This window comes from Hypanus sabinus, chromosome 13 (genome assembly GCF_030144855.1).
Source record: "Hypanus sabinus isolate sHypSab1 chromosome 13, sHypSab1.hap1, whole genome shotgun sequence".
Classification (NCBI taxonomy): domain Eukaryota; kingdom Metazoa; phylum Chordata; class Chondrichthyes; order Myliobatiformes; family Dasyatidae; genus Hypanus; species Hypanus sabinus.
In genome coordinates, this window is record NC_082718.1 from 91,998,903 (window position 1) to 92,009,664 (window position 10,762).

The following is a 10,762-nucleotide window of genomic DNA, read 5'->3' on the forward strand; positions in this document are numbered from 1 at the left end:
GTCTATGTTTCAGGCTGAGCCCAAAACGTCGACTCTTTATTCAGCTTGAACTGCTGAGTTCCTCCAACATTTTGTGCGCGTTACTCTTCAGGAAATTGTGCCTGAAATACACAAAGGAAGGTGGGAAATCAACAAGGAAGCTCTGGTAGCTCTCCGCTCTGCCAGAAACTTCTCTCTAGCTGACACGGAAAACCTGTCGTAACAGCACAATCATATTTCCTTGTACAGCCAATTAGAACAAATGCGGAATCCGATTTATTGTTAGTGACTCGGATGCCGCCTTCTTTCGAAGATGTCATCGACGGTTGGGAGGATTGTACCTGTGATGGATCTGGTTAAATCTACAACCCTTCAAAACCCCTTTTGATCCTGAGCATTGGTGTCTGCACACAAGACCATGGTGCACCCAGTCAGAATGCCCTCCAGAGAACACTGGTTAAAAAGCTGGTAAGAATCTTTGGTAACATGCAAAATATCCGCATTAACTAGTGAAGAAAGCTGCTGGTGCGCTTTTATCGCGATGGAATTGATATGATGGGTTTACAATACAACCATATAACAATTACAGCACGCAAACAGGCCATCTCGGCCCTTCTAGTCCGTACCGAACCGAACGCTTACTCTCTTTTTTTTTTGGTTTTCTTGGGAATTTTTTTTAATATGAATTTATATATTGGGCCATTGGATAATCAGGGTAGCTACTTATTTGGAACAACGCTTAAAGAACAAAAACTAACAGAGAAAATTGCCGGGATTCCCTTCATTTATTTGGGATACACTGCCATTTAAATTGGGTCAGGAGCCCTGCTGGCCAGGTTCTAATTGGCATCAATCACACATGCTTGTTTGGCCATTACACACTTCAACATGCTTAGAGCAAACAGTTTTTATACAGCGTCAGAGGGGTGCGTTTGTGTTCAAAAATCAGTGATTTTTGACCCTGATAGTGGACGAGACGCAAGCAGGAAGAGGATTCCGAAAGGTTTTGCTCACTGTGGTTTCAAGCATTCATCTTTGGAAATCCCAAAAGAGCTGGTGGTGAAAATGAAATTATTTCACTACTTCAACAAGTTAGGAACCATGAAGAATTTGAAGGCAAGGACAATCATCTTGAATGTTGCAATGAAAATAAAGATTTGGTGGATGCGGTCATTGAAAGCATTATATGACTGCAGTCCAATATCTATAGTACATGAAATGTCTGTACATTTTGTATACTGGTTGAATTGCTGTGTGAATTGCCCTCGACTTTCTATTCCAAAGTCCACAATCAATTCCTTGGTTTCATTGACACTGAGTGCAAGACTGTTGTCGTGACCCCACTTGACCAGCTGATCTATCTCGCTCCTATATGCCTCATCGCCATCTGAGATTATGCCAGCAATAGTTTCAGTGAACTTATAGATGGTGTTTGAGCTTCTCTAACCAGTCATGAGTGTAGAGAGAGTAGAGCAGTGGGCTAAGTACGTATCCTTGAGGCACAGCTGTGTTGACTGTCGGCAAGGAGATCTCATCTCCAATCAGTATTGACTGTGGTTTCTCATTGAGAAAGTCAATATCCAGTCGCAGAGAGGTACAGAGCCCCAGGCTTTGAAGCTTGTTGATTAGTACTGAGAGGATGAAGGCATTGAATGCCGAGCTGTAATCAATAATAGGCAACACACACAAAACGCCAGAGGAACCCAGGTTAGGCAGCATCTAGGGAAATGAATAAACAGTCTGTACTTTGGGCTGAGACCCTTTTTCAGGACTGAAAAGGGGAAAAGACACCAGAATTAAAATGTGGGGGAGGGGAAAGAGGGTAGATAGAAGGTGATAGGTAAAGTCAGGTGGATAGGAAATACAAAGAATTGGAAGGGAAGGCAACGAATAGGAGAGGGGAGTGGACCATAGGAGAAAGGGAAGGAGGAAGGGACCCAGGGGGAGGTGATAGACAGATGAGAAGAGACCAGAGTTGGGGAATAGAAGAAAGAGATTTTCTTTAAAAACCAGAGGAGAAATGGATATTCATGCCATCGGGTCAGAGACTACCCAGACAGAATATAGGGTGTAGCTCCTCCACCCTGAGGGTGGCCTCGTCTTGGCAAACAGAGGATGCCACGGACTGACGTGTTGGAATGGGAATGGGAATATTGCTGTGGTCTGGGTGTTGCAAAGCCCAGTGAGTGCCGGATAGTAACAATTTTACAATTACAATGTTATTTTTCATGCACTTTTCCCAGTATAGTAGGAACCCACTTAGCCCCTCAGAACAATGCCAGCTCCCAGCAGAGCAACTACATCAGCCCTAACCCCGTGTTTTATTTCTCCAACAACGTTTCATCTTGTGATTTCTCACACGGCACTCAGCTCCCACCTCTGCTCCTCCTGACACTCATCTACATGAGCCGGTCAAGTCCAGTGCTCAGTTAATTCTCGGGACGTGGAAGGAAATTGGACCACCCAGCAGGAACCCTACACAAGACCAGAGTACAAGCTCCACACAGACAGACAGCACCCGAGATCAGGATCAAACTCTGGCACTGATTCCTACCCTTTAGAGCAGCCACGTGGAGTGATACGGAAAGAAAATTTTATATATATATATTTATATAAAAAAAGATATTTTGTGTAAAATAAACTGTCAACCTTGTTTAAAGCTAAATGTACTTACCTCCGAATATTATCAGCAATGATATCCATCAACTCCAACTTGGGCCTCACAAAGAAAATGATGTTTTTCACATCAGCTTTGGGCAAACTTCCTTCCTTCAGAGTAAACATCTTATCAACTTCATGCTCCTGTAAGACATCATCATATGGTCATCCAGGAAAATCCATCAATACTATTGATAAGCAGCTTTTGAAATTATTTGAAAACATTTTGATTAAACATTGAACATCACTTTAAACACATTATAATTACAAATATTTACCAACTCGTGTGACAATATATTAAATACACACAACCGCTAAATGCTTTCCATGGAGATCTCTCCCCACCCCCCAATCTACTCCTTACCAAACTACCTGCTGCCTTGCCTTGACATTTCCCTGCAGGTTTGCTTGAATGCACAAATCTGGAACTTGCAGGCAGTGCACTGAATGTCAAGGGAACAAGTTGGGTTAGTTTACAGGAACAGGCGTATAAGAAAGCTCCTGCGTGTGGTCTGGGATGGCACAATGGGAGCTTCCCTGTTAAATTTAACGGAAGGGCTGACTGCAAGATATTCATACAACTGACACTTAAGACAGCTTAAAACTTTTAGATGTCTATAAAAGCTGCAGGCACATTTGAGGGTCTAACGTAACCTGATTTTATATATCGTTCGTGGTTTCATTGCCCCCTATGATAGCTTTCATTTTACCCTGGCCTGACACAATGAAATACAAAGCCTCACTACAAATGAATTCCAGCGCTTCTTATAATTCATGTTGGTACTGTAAATAGACGCAGGCATGCTCTCCTTTAACAGAAAATCCCTAACAATTTGTAGCTGAATTAAAAAGTTTGTTTGTAATGTTTTACAGATCTTCAAATTCTACTCTAGTATTGAGTTCAGCCAATTGACTGCAGCTCTGCATTCAACACCATCATCCCCTGAAAGCCAAGCAATAAGCTCAAAGAGCTGGACCTTAATGCTTCCTTGTGCAACTGGATCCTCAATTTCCTCACTTGCAGAGCCCAGTCAGTTTGGATAGGTAACATCTCCTCCATGATCTCCATCATCAGCACAGGTGTGCAAGGCTCTGCGCTTAACGTCCCCCGTCCCCCCCACCCCACTCTACTCACGTGACACAAGCACAGGTCCAATGCTATACTTAAGGTTCGCTGACGACACCACTGTCGTAGGCCAATTCAAAGTTGGTGATGAATCAGCTTATGGAAGGGACATTGAAAATCTGGCTGAGTGGTGTAATAACAACCTCTGACTCAACGCCAGGAAGACCAAGGGGCTGATTATTGACTACAGGAGGCCCATGAGCCAGTACTCATCGGGGTGTTACGAATGCGCCACAACTCTGAGGGGCCGAAGGATTAAAAAGTAGCCCCCTCCTTTTTGAGAATCGCAAGATCACTATTAAGTCAGTTCAGGAGACCCAGGAAATGAGAGAAAGACATGCAGAATCCACAAAGAGTTTGGAATGTGTCCTGGCCTCCGAAAGGCGGAACCACTGATAACGGCTATTGTCTCTTGGAGACGGAATTGTGTATTGAATACTGTACGATTCATCGAAGCCCCCAGGCAATGAACCGAGGGGGGGGGGGGGGTTGGTGGAGGGATTGCATCATCCCAACCTGATTGACATCTGAGACCTTGTGAGTCAGGATAAAAGAGGGTCTGGGGAACAGCCCCTTTAGATGCACCAGAAGAAAAGCTAGAACTCCTGTAACAGCGTAATAGCGAAAGCCGGTGGAAAAGCCCACATGCGTCCTTTTCCATTTGCCTCGGAATCAGTGGGCCTTTACCATGGAAGCACGGCTTTAGCTAACCACAAAGGGGAAATCAGCCCCCAACGACTCTCGAAGGATTGACATCTGTTACGTACCCCATAACTGGGTCACTTACCAGCAAAGATAGAGAGGTCCGTTGAAGTCTGATGGTACTATTTTTAACAGTATTTATTGATAAAAATACACAAAATAATGTCAATGCAAACATACAGATAATATACGTCGTCAATACTAAATCTAAAAGCGCGGGTGTAATAAGAATCAAGAAGAAATAGCTCTATCATTGTCTAGGGCATAATGTATTGTCGGATGGATATATAAAAGTCACTTTCGTTCATTCAAGCTGCAGCCTTTGTGGTTGGAGAGAAAGACGGGTTAAAACTTGCCCAGTCCTTTTATGATGTCAATCCCTGGAGAGTCGTTGGGAGTTGATTTCCCTGTTGTTAGCTAAAAACCGTTCTTCCGTGGTCAAGGCACACTGACTCCGGGGCAAATGGAAACGGATGCACTTGGCCTTCCACCAGCTTTCGCTATTACGGGATCGCTAGCATTTCTTCTGTTGCGTCTGAGGGGCTGTTCCCACAGACCCTCTTTTATCCTGACCCACAGGGTCTCAGATGCCAATCAGGTTGGGATGATGCAATCCCTCCACCAACCTCCCCCTCGGTTCATTGCCTGGGGGCTTCGATGAATCGTACAGTATTCAATACACAATCCCATCTCCAAGAGACAATAGCCGTTATCAATGGGTCCGCCTTTCGGAGGCCAGGACACATTCCAAACTCTTTGTGGATTCTGCATGTCTTTCTCTCATTTCCTGGGTCTCTTGAACTGACTCAACAGTGATCTTGCGATTCTCACAAAGGAGGGGGCTACCCCGCACCCTTCGGCCCCTCAGAGCTGTGGTACATTTGTAACACATCATAAAAGGACTGGGCAAGTTTTAACCCGTCTTTCTCTCCGACCAAAAAGCTGCAGCTTGAATGAACTAAAGTGACTTTTATATTTCCATCGGACAATACATTATCCCCTAGACAACGATAGAGCTATTTCTTATTGATTATTATTATACCCGCGCTTTTAGATTTAGTATTGACGACGTATATTATCTGTATATTTGCATTGATATTATTTTTGTGTATTTTTATCAATAAATACTGTTAAAATAGTACCATCAGACTTCATTGGACCTCTCTATCTTTGCTGGTAAGTGACCCAGTTACAGGGTACGTAACAGGGGACAGAGGTGGTGAGTGTTAGCAGCTTGGCGCTGACATTTCAGAGCACCTGTCCTAGGCTCAGCACACAAATGCCATTACAAAGAAAGCACAGCTTCCTTAGAAGTTTGAACTCATTTGACGTGTCATTGAAAACTTTGACAAACTTTTATAGATACACGGTGGAGCGTATACTAACTTGTGGCATTACTGCCTGATATGGAAACACCAGTGCCCTTAAACCGAATAAACTACAAAAAGTTGTGGACATAGCCCAATCCATCACAGGTAAAACCCTTGCCACCACTGAGTACATTGACGAGGAGCTCTGTCGCAGGAAAGCAGCATCCATCATCAAGACCCCTACCATGCTCCCTTCAGGGAGGTGGTACAGGTGCCTCAGGACCCAGGTTCAGGAACAGTTATTACCCCTCAACCATCAGGCTCTTGAACCAGAGGGGATAATTTCATTCACCCCAACACTGAACTTTTAAGGACTCCATAACTTATATCCTCAATATTTTCCCCCTCTTTTTATTTGTACTGTTTGCTGTCTTTGTTGGGAGCAGTTTTTAAAATCGATCCTATTGTGTTTCTTTGTAGTTACCGTGAATGCCTGCAAGAAAGTGAATCTCCGGGTGGCACATCATGGCATCACGCGTGCACAAAGAAAGGTATTTTTGACTAATGGAGTAAAAACAGTAGAAATGTCTAAATTTCTTTGACTATCTCATAAGCATTGGAACTAACATTTCCTACAACGTGGCAACAGTGATTTATTATCGATTTTATATCGTTATTTACCTTTAGCAGGGAATACTGGGCAATTAATCCAAAGGGTCCAGTAAGGTACTCATCCCAAACAATCGCCTGTGCAACAAAACCAGACAATTAGTGTGTCGTAATGCAGTGGCACGTCTTTTCAGTCTACATTTGTGGAAGATAAACTACTAACAATTAATCAGCCAATAGCAATTGAGAATACACAAATGAAATTTCAAGCAAAAAGTTAAGTATGCAACCTCAACTTGCTTTTGAAAGGAGATGACATGACCATAGCCAGTACTTACTAACCACCTCTAGAGTAATTTTAAAATTCCTTCAAAGATCAGTGACATTGGTGTGAACAGACCGATAGGTTTCAAACCAGCACAGTTCCTTTCCCAGTAGGTTTAATATCAGAGAGAGCTGAAGAACATTTACAAAGTGCACTACCAAAAAGCAAGATAAATTAACGCTTTTGTACATTTGAAACTGTAAACAAATTCAGCTTTCATGTTATCTTATGCACATGTAAAGAATTCAAAAAGGTCTATTTCTTTTAAATACAGCTGAAGATGTATAAAAGCTTAAATGAAATATTGATGCCTAGATTAGGGCAACTACTTACAAATAACTGACATTATACAAGCTCTGGCAAAACTAATCTTAATAAGTATGTTCAAACAGTCTTAATATAAAGGGGAAGGCATCTCACATTTACACTGCATTTGTAACATCGTAAAAGACCATAAGACACAGGAGCAGAATTAAGTCATCTGGCCCATTGAGTCTGCTCCACCATTCAATCATGGCTGATCCTTTTTTTTCTCCTCCTCAGCCCCATTTCCCGGCCTTCTCCCCATAATCTTTGATGCCACGTCCAATCAAGAACTTATCAATCTCTGCGATAAATACACCCAATGACCTGGCCTCCACAGCTGCAGGTGGCAACAGACTCCACAAATTCACCACCCTCTGGCTTAAGAAATTTCTCCGCATCTCCATTTTGAATGAACACTATCCTGAGCCTCTATCCTGAGGCTGTGCCCTCCTGTCCTAGACTCTCCACCATGGGAGACATCCTCTCCACATCTACTCTGTCTAGGCCTTTCAACATTAGAAAGGTTTCAATGAGATCCCCCCCCCCATCCTTCTGAATTCCAGAGAGAACAGACCTAGAGCCATCAAACGTTCCTCACGATAACCCTTTCATTCCTGAAATCATCCTTGTGAACCTCCTCTGGACCCCCTCCAATGCCAGCACATCTTTTCTAAGATGAGGGGCCTAAAAGTGCTCACAATACTCAAGGTGAGGGCTCACCGGTGCCTTATGAAGCCTCGGCATCACATCCTTGCTCTTGTATTCCAGGCCTCTTGAACTGAATGCTAATATGGCATTTGTCTTCCTTACCACCGAGACAACCTGCAAGTTAACCTTTTGGGTGCTCTGCACCTCTTCATCTCAGAGTTTTGGATTTTCTCTTGTCCAGAAAACAGTCTGCACATTTATTCCTACTACAAAAGTGTATGACCATGCATTTTCCAACATTGTATTTCATTTGCCACTTTCTTGCCCATTCTCCTAATCGGTCTAAAGTCCTGCATCCTCCCTGTTTCAACACCACCTGCCCCTCCACCAGTCTTCATATCATCTGCAAACTTGGCAACAAAGCCAACTTTCCATCATCTAATCATTTATATACAGCATAAAAAGAAGCGGTCCCAACACCGACCCCTGTAGAACACCACTAGTCACTGGCAGCCAACCAGAAAAGGATCCCTTTATTCCCATTCGCTGCCTTCTTCCAATCAGCCAATGCTGTAACCATCTTAGTAACTGCCCTGTAACAGCATGGGCTCCTAACTTAGTAAGCAGCCTCATGCATAGCACCTTGTCAAATGTCTTTCGAAAGTCCAAATATACAACATCCACTGCATCTAAAAGATTCCAAAGTGCTTGGATCCCGAAGAGTACATCCCGAAGAGAAGGCCCAGCTCTTCCTTTCTTTGAGCACAGTAATGTGACCTTCCTGCAATTTTTTTAGTGACTTGAACATCTCATTGACAGTAATTCTGGTTTTGCAGATGCTTCTTACTTTACATTCTCTATCCAATTCATTCTGACCACCTACAAAATAATGGAATTTCAAGGGAGACCTTTATTAACCATCATACAAAATTCCCCCTTGTCAATTTCTCAAATTTTCCCCACATCAGGAGCTTGCAATAAATATTACTGTTCAAAAACAGGGCGTATCTGTGAAAACTTTTAACACTAAAATCAACACACACTTCATAACCCTGCCAGATACATGTCCTTCAGAACCATCTTTCTCTGAACCACAGATGCTCTTGATCTGCTGATTATTACCAGCAGTTTCAGCCCTTTTATTTTGTTTCTTCACCTCTCATCACTAAAATCATTCCTGCCTTCAAAGTTATAAACATCATTTGCCCTCCACTCCACTTGTAAAACTTTGTGACAACTTCTGTAGCATTTCAGATTCAGAACAATAAGTGTTGTCATATTTATATAATCTAACTTTTTGAAAAAAAGGGAACAAGTGTGTTATTGTAAGGACAAAATTAGCATTTTGCCAAATGACATATTAGCCTGAAACATACAAATGCCAAGGATTAATTAAACTGCATACTGGCATAACAAATATCACAAAAAAACACATCTCTTATTCTTTGCAGGGATGGAGGGAGTGTCAGTTTCTTATTCCAATATCGCCAAAACATAACTAACCCAGATAACACATTCATACTGTAAACACTATCCTAACGCAATGGGGGTGGGAACTAAACCCGATTACATTCACGATCTCTTAAGTCTGCAACCCTTCTTCCCACACCTCCCAGACCAGCCCCAGTGCCTCTCTCCTATCCCTCCAACACCATCCCCCTCCCTCTCGCCACTCACATTTCTACTGAAGTTGCCCTCTCCCTCTCAGTCCTAAGATTAATACTAACGCTGCTACCCCACCGCCCGATCCCCTCCAGCCCTATTTACTATGGACTGTACCCCTCCTCTCCTTCTTCCGCCTCTCGGGAAATACCGCTCTGCCTAGGGCTTCGCTCCACCAAACCGCTCTAGGTAACATCGCGGACCTTGCTGCCTTCACACTTATCCAGGAACTCGCGCAACTCCTTGCGGGCTGCCTCTCGCAGGTTGTTAAGGACCACCCTGCCATAGTTCAGGTGGGCAGCCATCTTTGACGCGGTCACATGACGCAGAGAGCGCCAGCCCACGTGACACCGGCAACTGGCCATTAGGGGGCGCTCGAGAGCTGCTCGGAGGCTGGAGGTGAACGTGGTTCCCGTTATACTGGGAAGCGATTGGTGGACCTGGTACACACTGAATTCAGGCATCATTATAGAACATGCTTATACAACGAAAAAATGTTACCAAAATGAACTGCAGACCGAGGCCAGTTTAGAACTAAGTTACAGGAATGCTTCTGAAGACTCATTGCCACAAAAATACAGAGTAGCAATATTAACACATAGAAAACAAGTTCCGTTCTTAAGAGGGATTATGAACGAAGTCTGAGAGGGAGGAGCTAAAATTGATGTGCCAGTGTTACCGGGGAATAAGGGGACTTGCAGAGGCGTGAGAGAGGAGCTGGCCAAAGTTGGTTGGAAAGGGACACTAGCAGGGATGACGGTAGAGTAGCAATGGCTGGAGTTTCTGGGGGAAATTCGGAAGGCTTCTTAGGATGGATACATTACAAAGAACGAAAAGGTATTCGAAAGGGAGGATGAGGTGATCGTGGCTGACAAGGGAAGTCAAAGACAGCATAAAAAGCAAAAGAGAGGGCATATAATTTAGCAAAAAATGGTGGGAAATTAGAGGACTGGGAAGCTTTTAAAAACCAACAGAAGACAACTAAAAATCAATAATGAGAGAAAAGATGAAATATGAAAGTAAGCTAACCAAAAATATAAAAGAGTGAAAGAGAGGATATTAGACCACTGGAAAATGACCCTGGGGTGATAGTAATGGAGGCAAAGAAATGCCAGATGAAGTTAATAAGTATTTTGCATCAGTCTTCACTTTGGAAGACACCAGCAGTATGCCAGAAATTCAAAAGTGTCAGGGGACAGAAATGAGCGTAGTTGTTATTACTAAGGAGAAGGTGTTTGGGAAACTGAAATGTTTGAAGGTAGATAAGTCACCTGGACTACACACCAGGGTTCTGAAAGAGGTTGCTGAAGAGACTGTTGAGGCTTGAGCAGCAATCTTTCAAGAATCACTAGATTCTGAAGTAGTTCCAGAGGACAGGAAAATTCCAAATGTCATACCACTTTTTAAGAAGGGAGGGAGGCAAAAGACAGGAAATTA

General features: G+C 43.2%; 1 protein-coding gene across 1 annotated transcript in view; it reads right to left on the reverse strand.

Annotated features, from left to right (window-relative positions):
• Window positions 1–9,661, reverse strand: part of vps33a (VPS33A core subunit of CORVET and HOPS complexes) — a 32,680-nt gene extending 23,019 nt beyond the window's left edge. The window contains exons 1-3 of the mRNA XM_059988212.1: window positions 9,529–9,661; window positions 6,457–6,522; window positions 2,654–2,781 (exon numbers count right to left, since the gene is read on the reverse strand). Of these exons, the coding sequence (XP_059844195.1) occupies window positions 2,654–2,781; window positions 6,457–6,522; window positions 9,529–9,630 (296 nt within the window). The 5' untranslated portion in view covers window positions 9,631–9,661. The remainder of the gene's footprint in view (window positions 1–2,653; window positions 2,782–6,456; window positions 6,523–9,528) is intronic.
• Window positions 9,662–10,762: the final 1,101 nt, after the last annotated feature.